This window comes from Danio rerio, chromosome 25 (assembly GCF_052040795.2).
Source record: "Danio rerio strain M-AB ecotype USA chromosome 25, GRCz13ab, whole genome shotgun sequence".
NCBI lineage: Eukaryota > Metazoa > Chordata > Actinopteri > Cypriniformes > Danionidae > Danio > Danio rerio.
This window is the reverse complement of record NC_141045.1, coordinates 31,743,647-31,758,899: the sequence shown is the minus strand read 5'-3', so window position 1 is coordinate 31,758,899 and position 15,253 is coordinate 31,743,647. Positions and strand designations below refer to the sequence as shown.

General features: G+C 34.7%; 3 protein-coding genes across 13 annotated transcripts in view; all 3 read left to right on the top strand.

Annotated features, from left to right (window-relative positions):
• On the top strand, positions 1-4,332 carry ugt5a5 (UDP glucuronosyltransferase 5 family, polypeptide A5; the record flags this gene model as incomplete). Of its 2 annotated transcripts, NM_001441942.2 has the most annotated exon segments (4): positions 1-79; positions 928-1,019; positions 1,120-3,120; positions 3,146-4,332. In NM_001441942.2, a coding segment is annotated over 1 exon segment (1,578 nt). In that variant the 3' UTR covers positions 2,714-3,120; positions 3,146-4,332.
• parp6b (poly (ADP-ribose) polymerase family, member 6b) overlaps positions 1-15,253 on the top strand; it is a 549,184-nt gene that overhangs the window by 263,082 nt on the left and 270,849 nt on the right. The window lies entirely within an intron of this gene.
• Positions 13,051-15,253, top strand: part of nptna (neuroplastin a) — a 46,106-nt gene continuing 43,903 nt past the window's right edge. For 9 of the 10 annotated variants that reach the window (XR_015525572.1, XR_015525573.1, XR_015525570.1 and 6 more), the window contains exon 1: positions 13,173-13,351. Coding sequence is in view for 6 of the 10 variants with exons in the window: in XM_087310478.1 (XP_087166604.1) it covers positions 13,279-13,351 (73 nt within the window). In the remaining 4 variants the exon portion in view is untranslated. 10 annotated transcript variants of the gene reach the window in all.

The window sequence follows — 15,253 nt, the reverse complement described above, 5'->3', positions numbered from 1 at the left end:
CGATATTTGCAAACAAAACATATGGATCATATTTATTATGATTTGACAGTAACGGAGGAACGCCGACAAATGTAGCGAAGTAAGAGCAATGGTTTTTCTTTAATAATTTACAAGTAAGAGTAAAAGTACACATACTACTTAAAAAGTACACGTTACCCAATACTTTTACTCAAGCAAATTATGCCTAAATGTAATTCGCGGTATAGGCAAATTGGGTAAGCAATATTGCCCGCTTACTGAGCGTACTGTATGTGTGTGAGTGTGATGGGTGTTTTCCAGTGATTGGTTGTGGCTGGAAGGGCATCTGCTGCGTAAAACATATGCTGGATAAGTTGGCGGTTCCTTCCACTTTGGCGACCCCTGATTAATAAAGGGACTAAGCTTAAAAGAAAATGAATAATAATTTTTAAAATAATGATAGTCCTCATTGCCATCTTGTGTCGAAAAGAAAAGCAGCAGGTAAATTACTGAAACTGCAATAAGGACAAGCATTTCTTTCCATTTTGTGTTGGAGGTAAACAAGCTCTGCGACTATATCATCACGTTTGGTTTGTGTTTAGAAATTTGTCACTCATTTTCATTTCAAATTATGTTTTGTGTTTCAAATCATTCCTGTGGCAGCAGGGTCCGTGTTAAACATTTATTATTATTAATATTTGTATTAAATATCAATTAGAAAAATAATAGAAATACATATTATACTCTACTTTCCACATCTCTCCTGATGTGCGTTTCATTTTGAGCTTCCACTAGTGCTGTTGTCTACATTGTCGAAGTGGTTCTGCAGGCTTTTTTACTTGTGTCAAAGAAAATGTAAGACTAAATCTGCACACTTCTTTACACAAAACCATGCACAAGCTTAAACATGCTTTGTACGACAGAGTTGTAATTTTCCAATGCACACTCCCACTGGGTTGCACGTTTTAGCAGGGCTGGACTTGTTTCCAAACAACTTTAGTAGCGGAATGCAGTGAGTAATTCACCTGGCTTGGTTGCGTGGTTGTATTTTCAGGCGGCTGGTAAGTGAGAGTGATTAACTTCATTTTACCTCAACAGTTATTTGTAGCTATGTTAAACTGATATTTAAAGTTACATAATCAATGTCATTTTTTATTTAAGGTTCAAAAAAAAAAAGATGCCTTCCCTCCCTGCAACATTGTTAGCATTCTTGAGCATATTATCTCTAGTGTTTGGAGGTAAAGTGTTGGTGTTTCCTCTGGATGGAAGTCACTGGGTGAACATGAAGGTTCTGATTGAGGAATTACATACAAGAGGACACAATGTGACCGTGCTTAGAGCCTCAAACAGCTGGTATATCAAGGAGGAGTCTCCTTTCTACACCTCCATCACTGTTTACAATAGCGGTGGCATTGAAAAGGAGCTGTTTGAGGAGTTTTCGAGAAATATTCTGGTCATCAGGAGACAGAAACGGTCCTTTTGGACAAAACTCAAACTAGTTTCAGAAGTTGGAGCGGTATTTGAAGAGATGCATCGCAATCAGCTTAACTTAATGGGGAATATATTTAAAAATAAAGACTTGATGGATTCACTTCAGACGGCAAAGTATGATTTACTTCTAACAGATCCAGCTGTCGGTGGTGGATTTTTCTTGGCTTACCGTCTTGGACTTCCTCTTGTGTTGAATGTCCGCTGGACGATGCATGGAGAGGCACATTTTGAAATAGCTCCTTCACCTCTGTCGTATATTCCTGTCCCAGGATTAGAGCTAACCGATAAGATGACGTTTGTTCAACGTGTGCAGAACATATTGGTATACATGTTTTCAAAATTCCAGAAAGCAAGGACCGTCTCCAAACACTACCGATCCTTCTGCGAAAAATACTTTGGATCAGAAATCAATTACAAAGCTATCCTTCAGGATGCAGACATCTGGCTCATGAGAAACGATTTCACGTTTGAGTTTCCTCGACCCACAATGCCAAATATTGTCTATATGGGAGGCTTCCAGTGCAAACCATCCAAGCCGCTTCCAGATGATCTTGAAGAGTTTGTGAAGAGTTCTGGAGATCATGGACTCATTGTTATGTCCCTCGGGACTCTTTTTACCCATCTTCCAGAAGATATTACAGAGGAAATTGCTGCCGCTTTTGCTGGACTTCCCCAAAAAATCATTTGGAGACACACTGGACCTCGACCTGTCAATATTGGTGATAATACATTACTTGTCGATTGGTTACCTCAGAATGACCTGCTTGGACATGCTAAAACTAAAGTGTTTATAACACATGGAGGCACCAATGGAATCCAAGAAGCCATTTATCACGGAGTTCCCATTTTGGGTCTCCCTTTAGTGTTCGATCAACCTGACAACTTGTCTAGAATGAAAGTTAGAGGCACAGCAAAACTTTTGGATATTGCGGAGTTAAACAGGACAATGTTTCTGGAGGCGTTGAAGGAAGTGTTGTACAACCCATCTTACAAGGAAAACATTCAGAGACTGTCCAAGGTGCACCATGACCAGCCAATGAAACCTCTTGATCGTGCCATGTTCTGGATTGAGTTTGTCATGAGGAATAAAGGAGCTTCTCATTTACGGACACAGTCTTTCAGAATGTCCTGGATTGAGTACCACTCTATAGATGTTATTTTGACTCTGCTGATGATATTGGTGTTATTTTGTGTCCTGATTTACTCTATTGTGAAATACACATGTCTTAAAGTAGTGTTTAAAAAGAAAGTAAAAACTCAGTGATTGAAAAATTGGTTCAAATCTAAGGAAATAAAAGATTAGTTCACCCAAAATAATTAAGCTCTCTCATCCTACATTGACAGCAATGGTCATGAGACATTAAATGTTCAAAAGGAACCAAAAACATTGTCAAAACATTCTACTGTATGCCTTCCCAGCAATACTTAAAAATGACTGTTCGCCTATGTCTTGGATCAGGGTGCACATTTACCATAGTGGAAAATGGTGTTTGTGTATTGCGCTGTTAATTTTAATAAGAATAAGTGGAAGAGAAGTCAGAAAGTCAAAGTATTTTTAATTTTTATAACATAATCTTTAGCTTTTATGGCACACAAAAATGTTCTTAGAGCTTCGTATTGTTGCAGTTGAACTACTCAAGTCATATGAACTGTTTTGACAAAATCTTTTTGTTCCATTTCTGGATTTTGAACATCTCATAAATTTTCTAAGAAATTTTTACTATAATATTAAATGTTTATCATTTTTTTAAAGATTTAAATGAATATTTTACTCAAATCTCAGGAATTAATTCTTTGTTTTTTAATTGAGACATCGCAAATATTTCGTTGGAAATGTAACCATAAATAGTTATAAATCTATTCATAAAAATAATTCAGCTTTAGGACGTTTCTGATAACACCGATTTACACTGTCCTTGTCACACATTTCAGCTACATACTGTATTAAAAACAAGGAATTTTGCATAATTACTCTATTGTGAAATGCATGTGTCTTAAAGTAGTGTTTAAAAAGAAAGTAAAAACTCGGTGATAAAATATTTGGCTGAATTCTAAGGAAATAAAGGGTTAGTTCACCCAAAATAATTAAGCTCTCTCATCCTACATTAAAAAACAATGGTCATGAGACATTGAAAGTCCAAAAGGAACCAAAAACATTGTCAAAACATTCCATGCATTCTCAGCAATGACTTAAAAATGACTGTTCGCCTATATCTCAAATCAAGGTGTGCATTTACCATGGTGGAAAATGATGTTTGTGTATTGCACTGTTGGCTCTAATATGAATAAGTGGAAGAGAAGACAGAAAAACAATGTAATTCCTACATATTCATGGCACACAAAATTGTTCTCGGAGCTTTATATCATTGCAGTTGAATCACTTACGTCACATGGACTGTTTTGACAAGGTTTTCTGCTCCTTTTTTGGACGTTGAACATCTCATATTTTCTAAGAAATTTCTCTCATTTTAAGAAATGACCTCAGAAGCTATTAATTTTTAAAATGGTTTGCTTTTGTTGTTAACACTATTTTGCACTGTTTTTGTTTGAACGATTTAAATGAATATTTTACACAAATCTCAGGAATTAATTCAAATGTTTTGTGGGAAGTTTATCATAAATACTAATAAAACTTTACAAAAAAAAATTCAATTTTAGGATGTTTTGGAAACACCGATTTACACTGTCCTTGTCACACATTTCAGCTACTTACTGTATTGATAACAGAGAATTATGCATAATTACATCCAAGAAGCTAGAACAAGTGCATAATTAATTTATATTATTAATTGTTAATTAATATTACTCAGTACTTAAATGTACACACTGGGACATTTTGTTGTGTTTTAGAAAGTGAAATAAATTGTTTTCTGTTTTACATTCGCTGTTTTTGTTGATGTCAACCTAATTATGAAGTTCACAATTGAAATTAAGGATACAGTGTAAGCATATTATATATAGTTTGTGAAGATAACTTCATATTTAGACAAAATAAAAAAATATATATATATGGTAACACTTTATTTTGATGGCCCATTTGAGTATTAGTAGACTGTCTGCTTGTTGATACTGCTGCTAAACAGACATTTAACTGACTATAAGAAACTTTGCAAGTACATGCAACTTACACTAACCCTTACCCCAACCTAAGAGTCTTATGATCTAATGAGAATTAGTTGGCATGTAGATGGAATGTAACTTAAATTCAACAAATGGACCATCAAAATAAAGTGTGACAGTTAACAGGTTAATTTCTATTTCCTGATGTAAATATCCATGTTTGCAAGAGTGCAGATTTTGGTATCACTTTATTTTGACGATCCCTTTAATGCATTTTGTTGAGTTTGAGTTCTGCCATCTTATATCAATAGGGTCCCTATTGCACGTTTTGTTGACTAAAAGTTGCATTGCAATTACATGCCAATTCTCATATTGAGTATTGTCAAATTAAAATGTCACCCAGATTTTATTTATTTATCTTAATCCTAATGTTTCACACTTATGGCTGAAATTGTATAATTAAATACATTAACAACAATACAACAAAATAAATTAATTAATGCTAAAGAATTATATTTAAACATAATTACTCACTTGTGTGTGATTAAACTCACTGTAAATATTCATTCTTTAAAATACAATTCTTTGCTATTTATATTTTGGGTGGCTGTAAATAATTTTATTTTTATTATTAAATCATGCTGCATGTTGCTCAACCATATTTTGGAAGATAATACTCAAAAATGTGAATAATATGCAAACGATAAATCAGTATTTTAATTAGTAGGCCTAGCCAAGTGGGAATTTTTATGGTTTGATTAATATGTTTGCCATTAAATGATTATAACACACAGGAAGTGTTGACTTAGTAAATAAATTAAACAATGGGTTGCAGCTAATGTTTTTCAGCCTATGATAAACTTTCGGTGAAAGCTTAATGTATTTCAATTGCCTAAGGTTGCTTTAACAGCATGGATGTTGTAATGTAATTACAATAAATTCAGTTAAATAGAATTAAGCATTCATTTAGTTGTTCAGGCGTAAAACGAGACTAATGACAGTGTAACCGCTAGCACCGTCAGTATCAGCAGGTTAGCGCAGAAACTCTATTGAAAATACTACACTGTCATATTTTAAAGAGATAACGGGGGAGTTTAATGCAGTGCTTCTTGTCCTGTCTGATACCCACTTTATATTGTATAACTATCAGGCAGTGAAGATCACTGGTTTTTAAAGAAATCCGACCTCAAACGTGGCATTTTTATAATGGAAAGACAGTTCACCGGAAGCGATGAGGCTGGCGTGCATTTGACCCATTAAGGGAAATTCCATGTAAGGTAAAGTGAATAAATATATAAGCTTGAAGATTTATTACCTTCCTAAGCATGTTTTTCTCGGGCAGCACCCTATGACTTTCGATTTTGTTTGTAAATATGCACATTTTTTCAGGCGTGGGACCGATGACAACAGAAAGAGTCAGACAGATGTAGCCGCAGGCGACAAAATGCAGAAGCTGAAACTTCTGGCATGTCGTCTACCTGGAGACGTTTCCAACACTTGTTTACCATCGCTTGCATGAGCTGCATCAGAAAGAGTTATCATACAACTTAATTGATAGAAACTTGATGTTTATGTACACAGAGATTTTTGCAGATAGCATCTATTCTGGTCAGATTCAGCGTGAATAGCTTGTACATGATAGGAAGGGGCAAATTTGTCTAATCAGAAGGCTAAAAAGTGCCAACATTCACAAACTCATGTTGATGAGGTAAAATTATAGGCCACAGTGTTGTTTATTTAAATTTAATCCTGAAGAGGTTTTTTTTATTTTTTATTCTTTTGCTTGTAATCGAACATTGTTTATTATTATGGCTGAATTTATAAAAAAAAAAAGTGTTTATAAATGACAAACTGTTACAAAATGTTAGCTTTGCTGTTACTATTGGCAACCTCAGGTTATTTGTGATGTAGATTTTGTTTTCTTCAACACAACTGTGAAGAAGACGTTTTGTCAGAAAACATTGTCCTTAGTCATTCATAAAACTTTGCAAATAAAAAAAAAAATTATACAATTAAAACAAAAGTATATAGGCCTATGGGTAGACTTTTTAAGATTTTCTATAATGGTGTTTTTCCATTTCTGAATAAGACTAGGTAATTATATGAAATCTAAATTATATTAGAACGTTTCAAGTGTGAAGCTGTACAGTTTAAGACCAACAAAACGTCCAAGTACAGCAATGATCTCAAACTCAATTCCTGGAGGGCCACAGCTCTGCACAGTTTAGCTCCAACCACCTCCAACTCACACGAGCTAGTAGTCTTGAACACCTTGACTAGTTGGATCAGCTATGTTCAGAGCCGGATTAGCCACTGGGCCTTATGGGCACAGGCTCAGGGGCCCCTGTGCACTTGGGGTCCCTGCAAGGGGAGGAAAAAAAAGCCAATTTCAGAGTGTCTTTTTAGGCTAAGTGCAAATAGCGCACCTAGTTGGAATAAGCTATTCACAGTTTATGCCCATCAATGCCTGATTGACAGAGTGAGAACATGAGTACAGAGCGAAGCAAGACTACAGCGTGAGTGGTTTACCTCCTAAAGCACACAGCATCATCTTTTGATGCGTTCAATCATCAACCCGGTACCAATCCACCATCTACTGAGCTCGTGCAACATTTTCTCTCAATTTTACATATCAGATTGGAAATATATTTATTTTTTAATAGGAAAGAAAAATAAAAAAAATAATAATGCAAATGTGATATAGTCACAAGTGCCTCGTGAGTATTTAAAAGTTTTTAACCTTAGCTTATTTCATATGTGTAACAGCATCTAAATAGTAATTGCATTCTATAAACAGTTATTTCACCTGGTGTTAAATGTTAGCTACATAAGGTTTATAATCAAGTTGATCTATGCTGATTGCCTCTTCATCACTAGGAGAGTAGAGAAAATACAGGGAGAGGAGAAAGAGAGTAAATCATTAATAAGTGTGTAAACTATAAAAGACTCAGATTCATAGAACCAGATTGGAGAGGCATTGTGTGTTATATGCCATGCCAATAATATGCTTCGTAAGTTTGTAAAAGTTATACATTAAAAAGACCCTTTAAAAATTATATATATATATATATATATATATATATATATATATATATATATATATATATATATATATATATATATATATATATATATATATATATATATAAAATACATACATACATACATACATACATATACATATATATATATATATATATATATATATATATATATATATATATATATATATATATATATATATATATATATATATATATATATATATATATATATATAAATAAATTATTTTTATTTTTTTATACTTATAAATATTTTTTTTAATTCAACTATAGGGGTGCAGTCGGGTAGGGGATCTTACAAGTGAATGTGCCCAGGGGCCCCTGAGTTCTTAATCCGGGCCTGGCTGGCTATGTTTGATTAGGGTTGCAGCAAAAAAATGTGCAGAGCTGTGACCCTCCAGGAATCGAGTTTGAGACATCCACAGTTGTGGAATGCAGGGTTCCACACAATTCATTCATGTTGTCCCAACACAAATCGATTAAGTTAACTTTACACTTTTAACAAATTTATGTGAATTGACCATAAAAAAAAGTTGTCCCAATGAAATATCAAGAAATGTGTCGGTTCGGCCTATTTTAAATAAGTAGTTTGAACAAGCAAAAAATATTTTTTTGAGTATGATCTATAGTAACAACCTAACAACACAGACTTTATATGACTTAAATAAAAAACACCATTATAGGGAAAAATCTAGAGGGAGCAGATGGTCATCTGGCTTTTAACGTCAGGACTCCAGCACTCTATTTTGTTAACATCACTAACATTTAATTAATATTAATAACATTTATTAAAGGGAGTAAATGAAATACTATTCTGCTGAAGCAGTACTTCCTATGTCCAATAGATGGCATGAGACTGTAATAAAAACCACAGGTTAAAGGGACAATTGACCAAAAATACATTTCTGCCATCATTTTTTCACTCTCCACTTGATACAAATTAGAAGAATGTTGGGAAATTAGTTTTGTTATAAGTGCTTTGTTTTGTCAGAGAATGGCAATGCTGGCACATGATCAGTGTGGCAGTGATAGACTGTTTAATCTGAATGAAAGAAACCACAGGTGTCAAACTCAGTTCTTGAAAGGCTGCAGCGTCCTTTAGGCCTGTTTGTAACCCGCAGGAAAATGTGTTGAAACCAAAAAGGGTCGGAACTAAACTGTGCAGGGCAGTGACCCAGGAACCAAATTTGACACCCCTTCAATAAACTAAGCAATGTAAGATGATACATTTTTAGAAAAAAAACATTCTATCATGCATAAATAATTTATCATCTTACATTGAGTGAATTCAGTATTACTAAATTTATATATATATATAGGCCTGCATGGTGGCGCAGTGGGTAGCATGTTTGATTCACAGCAAGAAGGTCTCTGGTTTGAGCCTCGGCTGAGTCGGTAGACGTTTCTGTGTGGAGTTTGTATGTTCTCCCCGTGTTGGCGTGGGTTTCCACCTGGTGCTCCAGTTTACCCCTCAAGTCCGAAGACATGCACTGTAAGTGAATTGGGTTGGCTAAATTGTCTGTAGGGTGTGAATGAGTATGTATGGATGTTTCCCAGTGATGGGTTGCTGCTGAAAGGGCATCCGCTGCGTAAAACATATACAATAAACATGCGATAAGTTGACAGTTCATTCCACTACAGCGACCCCTGATTAATAAAGGGACTAAGCCAAAAAAAATTAAAATACATATACATATTCCAGCGTAATGGATGTAACACTTGCTGTAAAAACTCAAAACATACATTCACATAGAAAGTATGTTAACATTTTATTGAAACATCTATTAATACTTTCAAGAACAACTGACCACAGAGGGGGTTTTCTGGTTAAGAGAAAAATATCAGTCTGTAAACATTTTTTGTACTTTAAATGTGGAAAATAAAAATGCGTTAAAAAGTAAAAGTATGCGAGTTTGCAGTATACAACATACTTTGTAGAAATTCTGTGAATTAAACTGCGCAAACCAAAAGAAACAATAGTAATCAAAAGGATAAAATATGCCTTTCCATAAAACAAAAATGATTGAATTTACTTGATTTGACATATATGAGGAAAAAGTGCCGATATGGATGTGAAATCTCTACGTTATGGATGTGACCGATGTGAAATTGCCATTTGTGTGACTTTGGTAAATCAAATATAATTGTTTGAAAACATTGATTTTTGAGTATTTCTAAAGTGCTGTAAAATACAAGCCTCCACAAAAAACCTAGCAATGGCTTCCATATTTTGGTGAAAACTTTATTTTTTTCATGGCCAGGTTGACATTTGCATGGAATTGCTTTTATACACACACGCACGCACACACTCACATACAAACAGTTAAAGCTAACTGCAATAATTAAAGTGCAATTGTATAGCGCTTTTTACAATAACTACTGTTTCAAAGCGGTTTTACAAAAGGTGCACATTATTGCGTTACAATCAAATTAAGTTAAAGTTACAATCAAATATAAGTTATTATATACAGACATAGTTAACCTGCAATTTTATTGCATATTGGTGATGTCTTTGTGTACATATTTAATGAATAATAACATAACTGCTGCAACGATCTAATGGAATTATCAAAATAAAAAACAAATAATAATAATAACAAATTATACAAAACTATAAATAATCTTTCATTTGATAATAAAAATACCAAAAAAAAAAAGTAATACAAAAAAATTCAAAATTGTAATTAAATTAAAATCTCCTAAAGAGTATTTGTTTTTTATAGGCCTATAAATCAGATCTTTTAACAAAACAGTTTTAGGCCTATAGGCCTACTTTAGATAGGAGAGAGTGGGGACAGTTGCAACACTTTTTGCATTTCATTCAGTTTCTCAGATACAATTTTTTGTGGAAACCCAAAATCATAATATAATAAACCCACATCTATCAGACACCCACCCACATAGCTATAATAAGTGTACACATGATAATATATGCAGAATTGAAACTAGTCAAACATTGCAACTGAATCTAAGCATGGGGACAGTGGCAACATTTATTCATAAATTTTCTTGTCGGCTTAGTCCCTTTATTAATCCGGGCTCGCCACAGCGGAATGAACCGCCAAATTATCCAGCAAGTTTTTACACAGTGGATGCCCTTCCTGCCATTTCTTTCCCATCTCTGGGAAACATCCACACACACACACTCTCATACACTACAGACAATTTAGCCTACCCAATTCAACTGTACCGCATGTCTTTGGACCTTGGGAGGTAAACCAGAGCACCCGGAGGAAACCCACGCAAATGCAGGGAGAACATGCAAACTCCACACAGAAACGCCATCTGAGCCGAGGTTCGAACCAGCGACCCAGCAACCTTCATGCTGTGAGGCGACAGCACTACCTACTGCGCAACTGCATCACCCCGGTTGCAACATTCATTAAAATGAATAATAAACTGACTAAAATGTAAATTGTTTCAATTGTTAAATGTGTTAAATTGACCATAAAAATACAAACAATTAAAAGATCAAGTAACAACCAATTATCAAATCTAAAAAAAAAACTTAACAAAATATTATTTTTACTGAAAATCTGTACTGAACCTTTAAAGGTTTACCTTAAAACATTTTTTATACTGAAGGAATGGTCACATATGGCTGATTTCTCTAAGATTAATAGAGGGTCTAACTGAGAATATGTAGAATGAATATCATCACTAGATAGCTCATTCCTGAATGAAGGAATAAGTCTTGTTGCAACTATACCCACTCTCCACTTTAACATATTTTGGTGACTAAATTATAAGTATATATATAAATGTGTTCTTATGAGTTGAAAGTATATGAATTAAAATGTAACTTACTTAAAATAAGAATTCTAGTATTTCTTTCACAAGCTATCTCATTTATTTTAATTACTCTGTTGCATTTGAGTATTTACAGGCCATTCTTACACTATGAGCACTTTTAGCCTTGTGTAGTCGAGTAAAAAAAAACATTTTAAAGTAATGTAACAAAGCCTCATAAGTGTAAACAATTTGTCTAGTTTTAAGATCAGTAAGAGAACAAACTTAGATAAGAAAAGAAACATTTTTTCCATCGTGAACTGAACAAATGTCAAATCCACCACATCTCGATATACGGCTTTTATTTCAAAATGAAATGAATTATGGCAGTCAAACATTGTCAATATATATAATAATAATTATACATTCGTCAATGAAATAAATTAGTTGTATGCTGAATAGTACACCTGTCATACTCTAAAATTTAATATAAATTTCGTTGAGAGCTTATTAGAAAATAAATAAACTGAATTTGTATATTAGCCTGAACTTGTACATTGTGAATACACTTTTAATGTGTGATGAGAACTTTTTATTATTTTCTAAAAATGTGTGATAAAAATAACATTTCAACAGTTTATTATGAAAAAATGAAAAATAGCTTCACTGATTAGCTTTGAATTGATACTAGCCTTTTATGTCTACAAAACACTCTTATTTACCTTAATTTTGTTTGGTTTAAAAAAAAATCTTTGAAGGTACAACATGTTCGTAAATTCGTAAATGCAGAAAAAGTGTATTTTCTTATCAAGCAATATTTACCCTGATTTTTCTTCAAGTGTTGTTGATAATATTTTTGAAGATCTTGTAGATGTGCTCAGATATACTCATTTTCATAGAAACCCCCCAAACAATCTATTACACAAACTTTTTAAAGCGACATTACAGTGTAGCGGTGGAAATGACACTGATACTGTGCGGCAGCTATATTTTGTATAAAATAATAATGATAATAGTCTCACATTAATAACTATAAAATATTTAAATTATTTCACTAGTGCTTAATAAGGATACATTAATAGATACCAGATAAATAATATTTTAAAATGTTATTTTCATTGTTGAAGGTTTAAACTCTGGGTGTGCGACAAGGTGAAAACAGTGATTTTGACACCTAAAAGGAGGTTGAATAACATGAAAATAAAATAAAACATATTAGAAAGTTAGTAATTTTTTAAAAGTAGATTTTATTGTTAGTTTGACAAAGAAAGAGGAATTTGAACAAAATTATAGGCTATATATTTTTGGATATAAGCTATGATCAAAGGACATAAAGTTGAAGAAATACCCTTACATGTGATGCTATTTAGGCTAGTTAATGTTTAGCTTTAGTCTACTACAATAATGTAAATTTATGTGCTTGCTTTGTGTCTGTGAATAACATTAAATGGGCCAGCTTCGCAGTCTGCAAAAAAACAAACAAACAAAAAAAAAAACTGTAACACAATTAGTCACGAATCTTGTTTTCTTGCGGCAAGCTTCTATTTATAGTAGGATAGGCCTATTTATTTAAAAATAAATAAATCAATCAATAAATAAAGAGCAAACGAGTCCATTTTCTCCACGAAACTCCTACACGTATTTCAAATTCACCTGAGGATTGCGTCCACCTTTCCGGCATGTAGGCAGGAGTGCGCGTGTGTGTGTGTGCTATCGCGGGATTAAGAGTACAGCGCCACAGTCTTTACAAGCCTCGTTTTAAACCGGATGTAAGCGTAGCGGCGGCATCCACTTACCGTGTTCGCTATTGCTAGGCGACGGGCTTTTTTGCGTGACCCGATTCGAGCTCCATCCAGGGTCGCTCGTCATTGTAGCAGCTTCCGCTCCACTCCCATCCTCCTCGGCAGCACCTCTTCTCTTCTCCCTCTCCTCCGCATCCCTCACACACATATTCCGGGTCCACGGACGACCTAGAAAAATGTCTTTCGCCGGGAATCCATTGGTGATATTAGTCGGAGTCTTGATGCTGCATTCGGGCTCCGCTCAAAACGGTAAGGTGTTTTTAAGAGCAAAAATGTTTCACGGTTAAATGGGGTTGCGGAGGCTTCTTTAATTAGGGTATGTTTGCGGCACGTGCAGGTAATTTGCCCAAACCGCACAGGATAAACTCAGCAGCTCTCAACGTTGCTTTTGGAAATGCCCAAAACTAAACGAGCAGTCATACTGCGAAAGGTGACATTTATGTGAATTAAATATTTAACAAATGTCCTTGCTGCTTTAAATGTCAAAGCGCATTGCAATTCCGCCTTGAAATTGCAATTTGTCACACTTTAGCGGCTCGCCGTCCTGCTTCAAATGCTCACAAATAGGTTACATTTTAATATTTGGCGGCTTGTCCCACAGGGAGCGTCTATTTGTGGCTGTGATTATGGATTTTTTTTAGAGGAGTCTTTGGATGTGCTTAGATGGGTCATCAGCTGCTTGTCACCAGCCCAGACCTACTTGATCACACCGGAAAGCAAATTGTGTGTTTCGCAACTGTGCTTGATTATTTGATAGGAATTCGCACTTTTTCTTCCGACGCAAACTGACGCATCCTTGCGCGCTTCAAACGAGAAACAACGCTATAATTGCAGAACCCGCTTTGAACAGCGTTCCTCCGCAGCGCCGTAAATAGCAGCAGTCCATTCTGCTGCATGTTTCTATTTATAGAGCCGATGCAGCAGCGGTGTGCATGGCGTTAATGTCCTCCCCGTGCGCGCGGACCCGTTAAAGTCTTAACGGAGGAGCACCGCGGTGCATTATGACGTCACGGATGCGCTCAGTTAATGAGCGGTAACACAAACGAGCGCGTCCGATTTCACCGCTTGGTCTTCGACTGCATTACTGCCGTTTAAATGGCATGCATTTTATTAGGCCACTATACACACATCTGATATTATTGCTAACTAGAGCCAGACAGAATCCGCGGACATTTTTTTGCTATTTCTGTGGAGAATTTTGTAAAAATCTTCTGATTTATCATTTAATTTTTTTTCACATTTCAATAATGGGCTTTAACGTTTGTTTTTAAAAGCTGCAAACCTAAAAAAAAATAAAAATAAAATAAAATAATAATAAAAATCTGTAGAATTGTGGTTTCCAGAATTTTATCATTAAAATGCACTGGGCTGTGGGGAAAACCGGATCACCCAAAGGAAACCAGTGCGTACATGCATGGAGAGAACATGCAAACTCTATAAAGAAATGGCAACTGGCCAGCTGGGACTCAAACCAGTGACATTCTTCCTGTGGGGCGACAGTACTAACCACCTATAGTATGATTTTTGTGACACTGTACAGCGGTTATTACCCGTAATTATTACCCTACTCTGTTAGGTCTAGGGTTGGGGTAGGGGTAGATGTAATTAAAGCACAATTTTAATGGGCCCATTTCCTGTTTATAAGAGTGTGAGCCCATATGAAGTTAAAATTGGACACTTCTTCTTCTCACACATTTTTTATCTCACAGTACAAATGCATCAGCACAAACACCTGACACATTGATCAAACAGATCAATTTGGCATAGTAGTCTTTGCATGCTCACAGTGCTTGAGCACCTTTTTTTCTGCTATTAGGCAAGCAAGGTTTTTGCATCTATATATAATGAGCAACTGTCATATTGCCATGCATTTGTTATTGAGTCCATTAAGTACTCAATCTTAGTCGCACCTGAATAAAATATTCACATAGATTCACATGTTGTCATATACAGTTTAACATATAATAATTATCAGTCATTATAAAACATAGTGAATAATAATTATACAACCCCAAATCAGAAAAAGTTGGGAAAGTATGGAAAACACATAAAAAAAGTAGTGATTTTTAAATTTACTTTGACTTGTATTACATTACAGACAATAAAACAAACCTTATCTGTTCCTCATGATTTATATATATTATATGTTTT